Source organism: Musca domestica, unplaced genomic scaffold (assembly GCF_030504385.1).
Source record: "Musca domestica strain aabys unplaced genomic scaffold, Musca_domestica.polishedcontigs.V.1.1 17, whole genome shotgun sequence".
Classification (NCBI taxonomy): domain Eukaryota; kingdom Metazoa; phylum Arthropoda; class Insecta; order Diptera; family Muscidae; genus Musca; species Musca domestica.
Window position 1 is genome coordinate 10,347,406 of NW_026712230.1, and position 15,746 is coordinate 10,363,151.

A 15,746-nucleotide genomic window follows, 5' to 3' on the forward strand; every position below is an offset into this window, starting at 1 on the left:
AAAAGACATCTAGAGCCGCGACACTCCACCTTTTAACGGTATAGCAGTCTATAATGACGGATCAAAGATGGAAAGCTGAACGAGAGCTGGGGTCTACTGTGAAAATCTAAGTATCCAACGATAGTTCAAACTAAGCAACGACTGTAGCATAAGCAGAAATCTTTGCTGTCAGGAAGGCAATAGAGCTGCTGGCAAATAGAATCAATAAACTTGGCGGTCCGGTGTCGATAGTTAAGCGGCCCTGAAGGCTCTACATTCATTTGCAATCAAATCTATGGCAGTTGTGGAATACTGCAGGCTTTGTAAGGACGAGGAAGAAACTGAGACGATGGAGCACGTACTCTGCCACTGCCCAACTCTTATACGAGTGAGGCAGAGGCTACTGGGTAAGCAAATTCTGCCAGATTTGTGCTGCCTCTCCGACATCGTGCCAGCAGTCATTCTTCAGTTAGCCAGAAGACTAAGATGGCTAAGGACGTCACGCTGGTACACCCTGGATGCAAATTTACTAACTTCTTTACTCTTTATTCAGAATCTCACTTCTTCACCATCCGCTATTCATTTCCTTCTCTTCTCTCTATTCTATTCTCCTATCTTCTTAACTTAGAATGAGCACAATAGACCAATAGGTCTTAGAGTGGAGTGGTTGTTTATACAACCGCGCATCCTTTAACCTAACCCTGGCGAACAAAAGCTGCAGGAGCCAATGGTTTTGTTATTGAAAACTAACAAGGAGTCGTTCAATCCCCTTGTTCAGGCATTATTGGCGAACATTGATAGTGAGCTAAGCGATCAGTTGTCCCCATTCCTGAAACTCCGACCAGTACATAATTTTATCCTTAAAAATTTAACTTGGGACTTATACTCAATAACCTTTAATCAAACAATTTTTAAGAATATTTAGGGAGATTTAGCTCATGGCTGAACAAGCCATAAGCATAGCTTCTAACAGAACCAGAAAAAAAGTTTAGAAGATGATCTATCCGAGCTATAATTATGGATTTTTAGGAAATTTTTCTTTAATCCTTTTTCTGAATAATATTTTTTTCCACAAGGAATATAATAGTGGAAGCCTTTGAGATAACTTAAATAAAACCAATTTTTTTATTTTTAATTATTTTTTTTTTTATTTTATCATTATTTATCCCTTTTTAATATTACAAATTTTGGTTTGATTTTAAGAATAAGACGCCTTCTATCATTTACGTATGTATATAAATTATAATTATGATAATATTATTTAGAATATAATATATAATCAAATTATATAAAGAATAATATTATACGCGTATATGAATTACATGTAAAAATAATGTAAATGTAGCTGAGGGGGGTTGCTGGCTGCTTTGGGGACAAAAAGGGAGGCAGCAGATTGGTAGAAAAAAAAAAACAACATATTACAAAATATGTAATAGAGGAAAGAGGGCGAAGAGCGGAGAACAGTAAAAAATGTTTCTACAAATGAAACATAAATGATGATGACAAACGAGGAGGTAACAAAACGAAATAGGGAATAAGTTGGAAAGATAGAATAGAGAAAAAAACAAGAGAAACGACGTCTGTTTTTTTGTTTTGTTTTTAAATATTATTTTGTATTTACTGAAACAATTCTTACGATGGTGGGTTCTTGTTGTTTTAAGTTACTTGAACTTTATTCCTTTGTTTTGTTTTTCTTCTTCATTATTGAATTAATAATAATAATTGTTGGTGTTTGTTTCTTAACTTTTCTTCTTCTTCTTCTTCGGTGTATAATTCTTATTTTTTTAATTAAAAAAATAATAATACAAACTAATTTAAGGAGAGGTTAGGGGGTATGGGGGTTTTTGTCAAGAAAATATTATTGATTATTATTAATGGGTGGCACCAACAGTGTCTGCCTTTATTTGTACAGACAGTTAAAAAATTTGGGTCTTCTTAAAAACCTATGAATGTGAATGGAGACAAGGGAGAAAAATGGAGGGAAAAGGGTGACAAGTTACACACAAGAAAGCGGAAATTATATTGGGTTTGTTTTGTGTTTTTTTTAATGATTAAAATATATGTGTATATTTAAACTTAAACTTAGAAAGAAGGAAATAAAGTATCAAACTTTTAAATGGTTTGTTTAATTTTGTTTTTTTTTTTTTTTTTTTTTTTTTTGGAAAGGAAGAAACAGATGCTCTCAAATTGTTTGTTGTTTTTGGCTAATCTGCTTTTGATTTATGCAGAATTTATTTTGGCTCTTTGAACTTTTTATATAATTATGTGTATAAGTAGTTGTTAATTATCGATTCCTTTTCAATAAATTCCTTTAGTTGTGATCCTTACAATTAGCGTAGTTTGTAGGTTTGGTTCAATCGAATACCTCCATGTAACTTTGTAATGTGGCGATGTGTGGCTGGCTAGAAGATGATGGATGCTGGAACTTGTTGAAGTGCTGGAGGGAGAATTTCGTATTTGTTTCTTCTTTCTGAATTTCTTCCAATTAAGAGTTTCTTTCGTGAAGGTTAGGGAGGGAGGGGGACATTTATAGAATATTTTGGTGGAGCTCTTACTTAATATATATATATATAATTTTTAAAAATATAATTATTTTTTCTTGTTTTGTTGTTTGTTTTGCTTGTTTGTTTATATTAAGGAATTTCAAAACTGTTACTTAGAAGTTTTTACGTTGATTTTCATGGACACTGCAAAGATAAAAGAGGGGGAAAATAATGAAATTAGTATTTGAATTTTATTTTCGAGACAAATTAACAGAAATATATAAAAATATAGGAAACTAAATAATAGTTTGTTATACACCACTTCAACTGAGACGAGATAAAGTAAAACATGTAATAAAAAGCTAAAAAGTATCAGTTGGTCTTGTCGGCAGATGTATACCCTCAGCAAATGTTCGATTATTTAAATATATTTAGACTTCTGCTATGATTATTCAAATTCCTCTATGGAGTAGGTTCCGCAGGAATGGGTCAGTATTGTCCATTTCATATCGAAACTTATAAATATGATGTAAATATTGCGACGTCTCAGGTTTGGACTGCATTGGTTACTTCCTTCACTTTATATGAAATATGCGATTAGTTTTAGAAAATATTAAAATGTGGGTGAGGTATCAGAAGCATTCCACTTCATCACATTCTGATCTAAATGTTGAGGTGTGCTAAATTTAAAAAAAAGCAATTACTTCCTGTTTCGTGGGAATACTTTTTAAACCAAATGATAACCTTTTGTGGGGAAGGTACCAGACTACTCGTTAAATAGCATATTCTCTCTGGTTGAGAAAAATACTTACATATGCCAAGTTTCGCACTTTATAAGAGATTTATGTATTAAAAATGGTAGCCTTTATGGGAGAGGTACTAGAAGGAGTGGATCGATATATTCCATCCTCGCCACAGATCTTGTGTTAGTAGAAATATTGAGATGTGTGAAATATGAAGATAACCAGAAGCTTATTTCGGATTTTATGATCGTTTTGGTCATTCAAAACGTTGACCCTTTGTGGGGGGAATAGTCTGATCTCTTCCATCTTTATAACGGATCTTGTGTTTATGGAAATATTGAGATGTGCCATGTTTGAATGGAATCGGATGTTAAATTCGTGTTTTATGAGCTTCATGAATATTAAACATTTTGACTTTTTGTGGGGGAGGTACCAGAAGGAGTGAACCGATATATCCCATCTTCGCACCAGACCTTGGGTTATTGAAAATATTGTGATGAGTGTAATTTGAAGACAATCGGACAGTTACGTCACATTTAATAAGATTTAAAATTATTCAAAATGATCGAGATGGATTAGACCGATATTGTCCATTTTCGCACCTGACCTAGCACTGATGCAAATATTAGGATTCGCAAAGCTGGATTATCCTTTTCTCTTTCTGTACATTAAATTATTTTCTTTGAAAATGTTGACATTTTGTGTGGGAGGTACCAGAAGGAGTGGATCGATATTGTCCATCTCCGAACTTGATTTAAGTTTGACAATAATATTACGAGGTACAAAGTATGAATCAAATCGGATGATCCCCTCGAGAGTTATCGTGCATGTAAGTATCAAGACATAAAGGTTTTCTAGTTTCTACAAGAAGAAATATTTTTCTTTGGGCAGTTTTTATCACTGGTGTTCCTTGAAATAAGTTTAATGAGCTGCCAACATCTGCCTCCATTGTTAAAATTCTATGCAAAACGTTATTGTTGGGGTTCTTCTTCTATAGCAGTAGAGCCCAAAATATTGGGTTCCTTTGTTTGTGATAAAAGCTATATCAAGCCATAAAAAGGTCGCTATATAATAATTTTTTTTTTTTTTTTTTTTTTTTTTTGTTTTTGATCCGCAAGCCGAATGCCATTTAAACATTTTCACATCACAGATTGGCGGCTGTTGCAGAGTGAAGTTTTAAGATAATTTTTAACGAATTCGAAAAAGTGCTAAATTTTGTCGAGGAAAAAAATTTTAGAGTTAGAGTTTTGATGCGTTCTGTGACCTATAGAACTTTATGACAAGAAATTTGGGGGAATATTTTGACTTTTTCCGATCCCGTTCAAATGAAGTCTTTAACAATTTTTGAAAGAAAAAAAGAACTTTAAAAACCTTGGTGACTCGTTTTAAACTTAAAATTTCGGACCGAAATAGTCCTCGTGTTACAAAAAATATTGCCAAAGACAATTTATGGCTGAAACGTTTGGTTTTCAAAGAATCTTAATCTGAAGAATAAAAAAGTGTGGAATAGAGGCGACTTGATTTACTTTATTTGGGTTCAATGCGCCGATACACGTGTATTATTTGTTAGGCTATAATTTTATAGTCCATAATGTATTGTTGGCTCTATAATTTGTTATTGATTTTACTTTTAATTAGGGTTTCCTATTATTTTAGAAAAATAGAATTTGGTGATTACCCTCCGCGATTGAATTAGGTGTATATGAACATTCCGAGTAGACATCATATTGTATTTATTTATTTTTTATTGTATCTTTAGCAGAATATTTACCTAAACAAAGGCAAAACCTATTGGAATGAGGATTATGCTAGAAACTAAAGCCGTTCTTTTTCCCTTCAAGCTATTTTACAATATAACAATAATATATAATTTTTGTATAGTGGAATAATCTTTATTACTTTCTTTTTTCTTAACATATGTTTCTTATAAGATTTTATTGAATGTTTTAATTTTTTTTTTATTTATATTTTTAATATGTAATGAGAATATTAGTAAAGTTTTCGCTTCATTTTTTTCTTTTTAGTCCTTGATGACGGTTATTTTGAAGAGTGGTTAATTAATTTATAATGTGTAGATATTAATACAAATTGTAAGAAGACAAGGGATTTATTGTTTAAATCTAAAGCAAAACAACAAAATCACTAGTCTTCCAAACAATGAGTATCGTGAATGATGGAGGGGGGGTAGAAGAAGCGTTTTGATTTGTTAACTGGGATTTTGTTTTATTTATTTTTTTTTTTTTTAATGAACACCACACACACACTTATGAAATGAGTTGCACCGTTGGATAACACCTTCACCAAACCAAAATAAAAAATATTTATATAATATATATAAATTACAATTCACCACTTAAAAACTAACACTTAAATAATGAACCTTGAACCATAAATGGGGGGTTTTAATGGATTTTATGTAAATATGTCATGAATTTGTTTTTCAATGAGATGAAAATTGTTACTTGTATTTGCATACTAACCTTTGCTGTAACAAATGTTGGGCCATTTGTATTTGTTTGGGATTACCAGAAATGGTAATAATACGATCTGTAGAACCAGGTAGGGGTTCATCAATTGTTATATAAGCACCCGATTCGTTACGTATGCGACGTATACGACTGCCACCCTTACCGATAATAGCACCGGCCATCTGTGAAAGAAAAAAAAGAGTATTTAAACAAATTCTTCAATTGCTTCTGATTTCCAAAACTAACCTCTTTTGGTATGGAAACCTGTGTACTATTCTTTGGATCATGTCCCTCGGGTAGAGTACCGGTAATGTTATTGGGTACATTACCATTGGCGCCAAACACGGGGGCAGGTCCACCTCCCATGCCATTACCCATGGCTGGACCGCCAGCAAAACCTGCCTGATTCATGCCGCCACCACCGCCGCCATATCCTTGATTTGCGGGAGCACCAAAGCCGCCACCACCATAACCAGCAGCAGCATTGCCTGCACCAAAACCACCCTGGCTGCCATAGCCACCTCCACCATAGTTATTAACCGGCATGGGACCACCTGCAGCATTACCAAAACCTCCACCACCGCCACCAAAGCTATTGCCAAAACCGCCACCACTGCTGCCACCATAACCGGCCGCTCCGCCAGCACCATAACCAGCACTTCCACCGCCTCCATTGTAACCACCATCATCCGCGGCCCATGGATTTACAAATGGATTATCGCGCCGGCCACCACTGCGGCTACGATCATCATGACGTCCACCACCACCACGGCCATAATCCCTATCATCACCACCGCCTCCACGACGACCACCATCTCTGGAGGGACGACTGCTGCCGGGAATATTGCCATAACCGCCATATTCATCGGCATACATGCGATCATAATTCAGGGGATCATAGTTGTGGACGGGACCTTTGATGGGTGTTTCTCGTGTCAGCGTAATAACCTCGCGTATGGCATCAATAACCTCATTTTGTTTGCCCACCGTCTGGACAACACGGTCTGTACTCTGCGGTGCCACATTGGAGAAGACCTTCAGAATGCGACAGCCAATTTTCTAAAAAGGAAAGGAAAAAATAAAGGGGGAACAATTAGTAAAAAATTAAAACAGGAATTAGAAATTGAATAAATTGAATTCAAAAACAAAATAATTCAAAAAAACTATATTTGTGTATATTTTGATATCTTTGAGACCCTCTCATTTAAAATGGTTTAAAATTTCATAATTTTGAAATCGAGGAGAAAACTTGATTCAATTCTGAATATTTAACGAAATGTATTTCAAATGTGAAAAAAAAAGTAAAAGTTAATCCAGAATTAAAATTTTGCAATGTTATTTAATTTGAGGCTTTTTGACAATTTCACCTTTAGAAGAAATAATTCGCCAATATTATTAAGTTTAAAGCATTTTTATTGAATTGGACAACAGTTTCCAGGTTTTAATGGAAATCTGGACAAAATGAACAAATTCTTGACTTGGCAATATTACTCAATTTAAATTCTTCCAAATCGAAAATAAATATTTTCTGATTATTAATAAATTTAGAGGTGTTGGGAAATGTAGTGAAGGTAATTTTTTTCCACAAATTCATTTTTTGCAATTTTCTTCCATTTGAGAGTAACTGAATGGCATCAATTGCAAATTTTTCCCCACCGAGTTCAGCACTCAAAACTAATTCCCTATCACATTGCTGTTAAGGTTGAATTACCATGATTCCCAAGGATTTCCAAATGTGTGTGTTTGTGTTCTTTATGCTCCTCCAAAATCAAAGCACAACAGATTGAATGGCAGGCCGGCCAGGCCAGGCCAGCCAAGTCGATTTTTGGTTATTGTCTCACAAAACCCGAAACACTTTATGGATATCGCCCTTCACGCAGTCGTTTGCTTTTGATTCTCACCAATGCAAACTCACACGCACACACCCATGTACACAATGCCATGCCCAGATATAAGCGACAGATGCAAGAATGGTTGGAAACAGAAATCCTTACAAAATCAACAGCATATTGTTTTGGAGAAAATAAAAAGGAGAAGCAAACACACCAAAAAATCGAAAAACTCAAAACAAAAGAGGCTGCAGCATGTGGGTCCGTCCAGCCGTCCGTCTGTCCAACAATCCGCAAGTAAATACCTTTAAGGTAACATGTCAAATACTGCAGCAGTTGAGTCTACAATCTATGCAACGTATCAAAAAAAAAAACAACAGCAGCAGCAACAACATCTACGTTAAGCATTTCCTGATTTCCGTGGCTACTGTCATAGCCAGTTCGGCAAGGGGGGAACTGTTTTTCCAAAAAAAAAACCATTGACTGACTTGGTTGCTTGGTTGTTCGCTCGGCAAAGACCGCAGGAATGCTGTGTGAAGTGTTTTCAATGCTGTTGTTGCTGCTGTTGGTTTTGGTTAGTGTCGCAACAAAGGCAGTAAACGAAAAAAAAAAAAAATATACGACAATAAAAGGATGAGTAGCTGTCATTTCAAATAGCAGATAAAGTACCTTCTGCCTAGCAGTTATCCCTTCTCCTTTTCAGAAGAAAAAAACTTGCTGCTGTTGGTGATGACACAACAACAACTTGAGACTGCCAAGAGAATGTTGATGACACCTCTTGTTTTGATGTTGTTGGCTTTGTAGGTCATGTACATGTGAATTGTCAAACATATATTTTCACACACACACACACACATTCGCAGGATGTGAATTACTGCTATTCGAGGACCAGCACAACACACATTTAACACACAGGGGAGGAGAGGAAAGGACTTATTCCGGCTCTTCATATGGAAATTTCTCACACTCACGCTGCAGATATTCTTGTGAACGATGAGGAACTCACTCAGTGTGTGTGTGTGTGATGGCAAGTGTTTTTGTGTGTGCGTGATGGCACTTGAGAGACAAATAAAGCATGTGACAAAATGTAGAGGAATACATCAGACACACACGTGAATAACAGAACGACGACAATGACAACAACAACTACGTTCAATGGTAGTGCATATGTAGGTTACCATATTATGAGAAGACGATGAAGAAGAACAAGAAGCATTATTTACGTAGAGGTTTAATTTAAGCCATGTTGTGAACAGACAACAAGCTGTTTTCCTACTCATGACAAACGCACGCACTCAACTATTATTCGGAGGAAGATGGTGAAGAGAGCACTCCTCTCTCTTTCTCCCTGCAAAACAGTAAGCTCTTGGAATAGAGTAACTTAAGAATTGTAAGCAGGCACGAAAGAACATTATTGAGCACAACGATGTAGTAAATAAGGGGTAAATTATGAGTGGCATATTAGGGAAGAAATATTGGACATAAAATGGGTACGCAAATAAGCTTGATTGATATTTATGTTAGAAGATGGTATTAGAAATTAATTTACTAAAAATAATTTGTAATTTGTTTGCGAAAATTTATTGCTATTTAGTTTTCATTTGAACGTCTAAATATTTTTTTTTCGTTAAGCGCAGCACTTCTTGTACGAACTGTACTAAATGGTACCAAATTTATTACATTTTGATTTATAGTGAACGGATGTAGTTATATTTTGTACTGGGGTCCCTGTTGGTGGTCAGTTTGGTGGTCAAGGGCACGAAAAGTACAAAATAGTACTATATTTGGTACAATTTAGTATTGGGTGAACGGAAAGTGTTTGAAACCTGAAATATGGTAAAAAAAAGTAGTAAAAAGTACGAAAAGTACTAAATCTGGTATTGGGTAATGGAATTGACCTGAAATCTTGAAATTTTTGAGAAGGAACTGATGCGTACTATAATTTTGCTAAATGATACTAAATTTGGTAATGGGGGGAAATTAAAGAGCTGGAATTCTGAAACTTGATATTAGGATAATTTCAAATGACTAAATGCGACCTCCATTTGAACGAATATTCCAAACGGTACTAAATTTGGTATTGGGGGACGGGATATGGCTGGAATCCTCAAATTTGACTTTGGGGTCTCTGTTGGTAACTGGAATTGAGATATGGAGATGGCTTTGGAAATGTATACTATAACTGTACAAAAATTACTAAATGGTACTCAATGTGGCATTGAGTGAAGGTATTGACCTAAATATTTAATTTTATAAAAATATAAATAAATATTTAATTCTATAAAAGTACTAACTGGCACTAAATTTGATTATGGGGGAAATTAAAGAGCTGAAATTCTGAAATTTGATATTAGAATCACCGCCAAATTACTAACACATTAAACAATTTATACGAAAAAAAATTATAATTTAAGCAATTTTAACTTTGTGATTAATTCAGGTGGCTGAATTGAGTGATTTTCAAACAAAAAAAAATGAGACATTTTTAATTAAAAAATACATATTTTTTTTATTTTTAAAACAATAAATTCGGAGATTTTATAAAAAAAATTTCGGTGCAATTTATTTAACTGAATTAGAACATCTTCAAATAAAACAAATAAGATAGACAAGTATTTTAAGCCTTTACTTAAATTTAGCTAGGTGAATTATTTTTTTCCTTTGTGATTAAAAATACATAATTTAATTGTTTTTTTTTTTATGTATGATTCCACTTAAAATATTCCATATTTCGTTTGGTAAATTGTATTAAATCACCAATTTATATATATAAAAAATATATTATATTCCATTCTTCTTTTCTTATTTTTGCAACCACCTGTTGCCAAGCGGAAATTATAAATTTCTCATTTGCCTCCTTTTACTTATCGAAAAATAAACTAAAGAAGGCACCGGGGAAGAAGACTACAAAACAATGTGAATAATACTATCCCTTATTGGCTTAAGCAAGAGAGAGCAGTATGTCATTCACTTGTTTCCTTATCCCTCTGCATTTGTTTTTCTTGTTGTTGTTTTTTTTTTCTGGTTTACATATCCATGTTTTATATCCTGTTTCTTTAGGTTCGTTCGATTTTTTTTTTTTGTTTTGTATTTTTTCTTTAAGTTTTTTGTATGATTGATTTGGGAATACAACAGCAAAGAAGTGCTACAACAAACACAACGATATTGCCAAAGTAATTGAAAACAGAAATCTAAAGGAACTATCAAAAAGAGTACGGATAGAGAGACGATATAAAAGGCAAACATCCTGTTTGCCAAAGAACAAAACAAGAAAAAACTCAAACACATCAAAATCACATCCGGTTGCGTAGATAGTTTATCAAAAACAGATAGTGTTGGTGGGGGAATGCAAGGAGTTCTCATCAACTTCATTAAAGGAAAGGCAAATTTCAAAAATTCAAAAAAGCAACTGCTAATATGTTTTTGTGTCCCTCATATCCTTTTGGCTTATCTCCGATGTTTCCAAACCAAATACGAATTATTTGCCCATGGCCCATAAACATTGAAAAAAATGTATTTGAAACCAGTTTCAATGCCATGATGTAGTCTCCTCCTGATGTTTTCTTTTTAATTTTTTGATTATTTAAAATTCTCTGCCCCCATCGAAGTAATAGAATTATTATCAGTTGTCATGATGTCATCCTCAACGAAGTTTTCCTCTCAAACATCGCCAATTGTTTTGGGCAAAATTATCACAGCAAAACCCCTGGGAGAGAGCTATTCTTTGCTTATCATGTCATTAACAATTTGTGACCCTTAGTTGCGTTCCAACAAAAAAGAATGAAAAATAATTACGGCCACTTCACATGGAACCAAAGAAAAACAACCATGGTGTACCCCAGAAGCTGATGAAATTGGATACAAGTCAAGCCAATCCCAAAAAGAAAAATGGAAAAAATTACAAAACTTGCTGAAAATGATAGTGGCAGTGATACCACATCCCTCTCACCAAAAAACAAACACAAAAACATCAACATGATGGTAATGATGATGATGATGAAGAACTGTGGGGAGACCCCTTTAACCCCAACACAGCACAGTTCATTTTTCATTCTCCAACACAATTACACAAACACAATTTCTATTGTAGTAATCATATCACTGACTTTCCTTCCCCAAACCCCCCTGCCCAAAATCCTTTGACAAAATTGTGCCATAGTTTAAAGTGTTGTATTCCGCCATCACCATCCAAATCTCCTCCTCTCTTATGGCTTCATTTTTTTTTTTGTTTGCGTGTATGTGTTGGTAGCAGGCAGCAGGATAACAGCCTGGATGGCTCAATGGCTGTTGGACTAATTGGTTGGCTCACTGGTTTGCTTGCTTCTCTCAATTATGTCATATCATATTTCTATTTCAAACAAAATGAGTCATGTTCTGTTTTGTTGTTTGTTTTTTTTTTTTTTCTTTTTTATTATATTTGCGTGGTTTAATGCAATGTTCCCAATGATTGACCCAAGAGATACCCAGGAGAGCGTCAGTGTGTGTGTGTGTTTGGTGTGTGAATTCCTTGAGGTCACATTCCCAATGTACCCTCTAGGGGGAGAGGGAGGGCGGATCACCCAAGTTGTATGACATAGAAAATTCCCACAAAAAAAAAAAAAACTAATTAAAGGAAGGGGAAAAAGGATTTGAGGACCGATCGAAATGTTGCAGGAAAATTTTTTATTCCTAAAATTCGGTCGGACAAGTCCTTTTAAAGCATTGGTAAACAAGTCACCGTGAAATGAAATTATTTCCCAAAAGAGGACACAAAAGCTAAGCTTTTGAAGGCTGTCAAAGCGAGAATGTCAGTATCGACAATTTAACATACTTTATTTTTTGGGAACAATATACTTTCCTATAATCGTCTCCCAAATGGAAATCAGGAAAGAATAAAAAATTGGCTCCAAATAGAAGCAAAGTTCATATTTCAATAAAAAAAAAGTAAGAAATCTGTGATCGTTGAGAGAGAGCTCCGGCGCTCTCTGAAAAAAAGAGCGGGAAAATACGATCATAGCTAGAAAAAATAGATCCCAGAGGGAAATCGGGAAAAACACGAATAATGTCAAAACATAGAGAGAGAACAACGAACGCTTGCGAGAGAGAGCATTTCTTGGTTTTCTACGGTGAAGAGTCTACAGATAGTTCCATATTTCACGAAACTCTGATCAAAGAGAACGAGAGTGAGCATAGAGCCAAATGCTCAAAACAGAGAAAGGACAACGATCGACAACGGTTTAAAAGGTATAGAATGTTGTACAAGTCTTAACAGTTTAGAAGACATTCTCAAGATACAGATTTTGGGGGGGTCAAAAAGACCTTTGTTAGGGCCAGAACACCATCTAAAAATGCTGAAGATCTTTAAAAAGATCTTAATGCCTAGAGGACCAAAAGGATTTCCTACAGTTCTGAGAAAGCCTAAAAGTACTCTACAGTTAGAAGGCCAACTAAATGACTTCTACAAAAAAACACAAACTTCAAAGGGGTTTTTTTGGATTGACAGCTCTTTAAAATTCGTCTATGACCTTCTGAATACATTCTATGGATGTAGGATCTTGTGAAGGACTCATTTACACGAGAGATCTCCCAAATTTTGCTGCAGAGAGAAATACCCCCAAAAGTACTACATAGATATAAGAAAAAATATTTCCCTTGAAATTTATATTACGACTCTATTTTGTAGATATAATAACCTAATAAGATCTTAAAAATACAGAAAATCATTTATATACATAATGGAAATCTTTTAAACATCTCCTTTGGCTAAAAAATATATAAAAGTCCTCTAAAAAATGTAAAACCTTGTCAAATGTTTTTAAAAGCATGCTACCTCATAAAATTCTATTTGGCTATAAGACCTACGAAAAGCCTTTCCAACACAGACATCCTGTTCGCAAAGGATCTTTTCGAACAGGAAACCTTCTAAATTTCTTTTATGCTCCAGAGACCTCCAAAAGACACCCCAAAATGTCTTCTTGCCTGCAATTCGTTCCTGAAAATTACACTTACCCATTCGAAAGCACTAGCTTGCTGTGCTTAATTCCATGTCACTGGATATATTCCACAAAGGGCGGCAAAAACCAAATTTTCAGGTAATTTTTAAATTGAAAAAATTCCATTTTAAGTGATTTTCAGCTCCTTGAGGACAACACTGAGGACATACTGCCAAACGGTGGCATTATTCCTTTTAAATATTTTACAATTTTCCATAGAATGAGACATTTTTTTTGCTATTGAATATTTGTTTCTTTTTATTTAAAAAAAAAAATATTTTTTGTTGAAAAAAAATTACACGACACGACGACCACAACGATATTAACTCAAACCTCCTGAATTAGAGGAGATAGAAGAAGAAAAACAGGAAGAACGAAACAAAATTGTTCTGAACACGACCAGAGTTAATGTGATACTGATTAGCAATGGGAAATTTCGATGACTATGTACGACCGAGTCAAATTTGTAGAGGTTTGTTTCAGCATTTCATCCCTTGCTCTCATTTTCTCACTATTCCTCATGTACAGAAGATATCTTTCTCTTGCAGAGAAATCCAGTAATAACAACAACACCATGTTCACATTTAAGTAGGTACTCCACACAAAGTCCTAATTTTCTATGGAAAACCAAATGAATAGACAGATGTTTAAGGAAGTAACTAAGCCGGGCGGCGGCATCAGTCAGTCAGCCTGCCAACAATAATAGCTTAAGGACCGCTTAAGTTGCCTGTCTGCTGACTGTCACGCAGTCAGTCAGTCAGGCAGGTAGCTAGGTGTACACATGTAAGGAAAAAATCCCAATGATACAACACGAACACCATCGCACACACACCACATTCACTCACGCACTGTTGTACACAGGAATTTGAACTCGCACTTATGAAACAATTAAGAGAGGGAGGAAGAGATTAGAGAGAAAGAGAAGACAACTAAAAAGACTTGATGTAAGAGTTCTTAATGGCATTTCAGTGATGCTAAGTGACTTAATTTTATTCTTTCGAAAACTATCATAAACGAGTAACCGGATATTAAAAGATATTGAAGATCTATGTATTATAAAAAAAGGACCTGCTAAAACTAAAAAAAAAACATTATATAAAAAGGGAATGTGTAGATAACCACTATATTTTCTAAATTTCTTATTTTAATGTATGCAATGTTTTTTAAGCGACCGCAAATAAGCATTTTATTTCAGATTTTTTTAATTTTCTTAAAGATATAATTTTTCTAATGATATTTGTCGAACAGTTTTTAAAGGCTTTTTAAAGGATATTTTTTATAAACTCTTAATCGTAGAATTTTAAAGAATAAATTTTTAAAGACTTTCAATCGTGGATTTTTAGCAAAAATATTACTTCAAAATACCTATCAATCGTGAATTTTATAAAGAATATTTTCTCTATCATCCACTATCAATAGTAGATTTTTTATCAATCGTGGATTTTTAAAGATTGTTTTTCTAAAACGCCATCAATATATATTAAATATATAAATATTTTTTCCCAGGGATAATGTTTAACGGAACTTTCAGTCACGAATTATATAAAGGACTACTTATCGTGTTTTTTGAGAACATTATTATAGAGTATCGTTGATGTTTTTATACCCTCCACCATTGTATGGAGGGTATATTAAGTTTGTTATTCCATTTGTAACACCTCGAAGTATACATTTTAGACCCCACAAATGCCGATTTAGCGATGTCCGTCCATGTAGGTGGAAATCACTCTAGCTTCCCAACGAAATGAAGTAAGTTAAAAAAATTTTACTAAAATGTGTAGGGTAAGTGTACCAGTAGTCGGCACTTTTAGGATTTGTGTGTTTTTAATCGCTCACCATTCTGAGTGGAACATTTCAATACTTACAAAGTTAATTTATTCAGATTCGAAATTTTGTATAGTTTTTGCAATAATAAATAAGTTTTAATAAATTTTTCTTAAATTTCATAAATTTGTTGTTTTATTAAAACAATGCTTTTTTGCCAGTAGTCGGTACCACTAGCCAATTGTCGGTATGGCATTTTCCAATATTCGGCATACCAATTTTTTTTGTAAGAATAATTAATAATAATAAAAAATTAATTCATTAAAATATAATATTTTTGTTTAGTTAAACTGATTCGACGTCTTTATTGTACTTTTCTTAAGAATATAAATTGTTGAGGACCTTCACAGACAAAAATTTAATTTTTATTAGAATAATTCATCTTTTCTTAGCAAAATTGTTCACAAAGATAGCTGACAAAATATTTGAAGTAAATAAAATACATTTA

The 15,746-nt window shown here is 34.0% G+C and overlaps 1 protein-coding gene across 2 annotated transcripts in view; it reads right to left on the reverse strand.

The window, feature by feature from the left end:
- Positions 1-2,099: 2,099 nt before the first annotated feature.
- Positions 2,100-15,746, reverse strand: part of LOC131801637 (heterogeneous nuclear ribonucleoprotein K homolog) — a 52,961-nt gene continuing 39,314 nt past the window's right edge. For both annotated transcript variants that reach the window (XM_059120503.1, XM_059120504.1), the window contains 3 exons: positions 5,920-6,732; positions 5,686-5,855; positions 2,100-2,666 (listed from right to left, as the gene is read on the reverse strand). In XM_059120503.1, the coding sequence (XP_058976486.1) occupies positions 2,636-2,666; positions 5,686-5,855; positions 5,920-6,732 (1,014 nt within the window). In that variant the 3' untranslated portion in view covers positions 2,100-2,635. The remainder of the gene's footprint in view (positions 2,667-5,685; positions 5,856-5,919; positions 6,733-15,746) is intronic.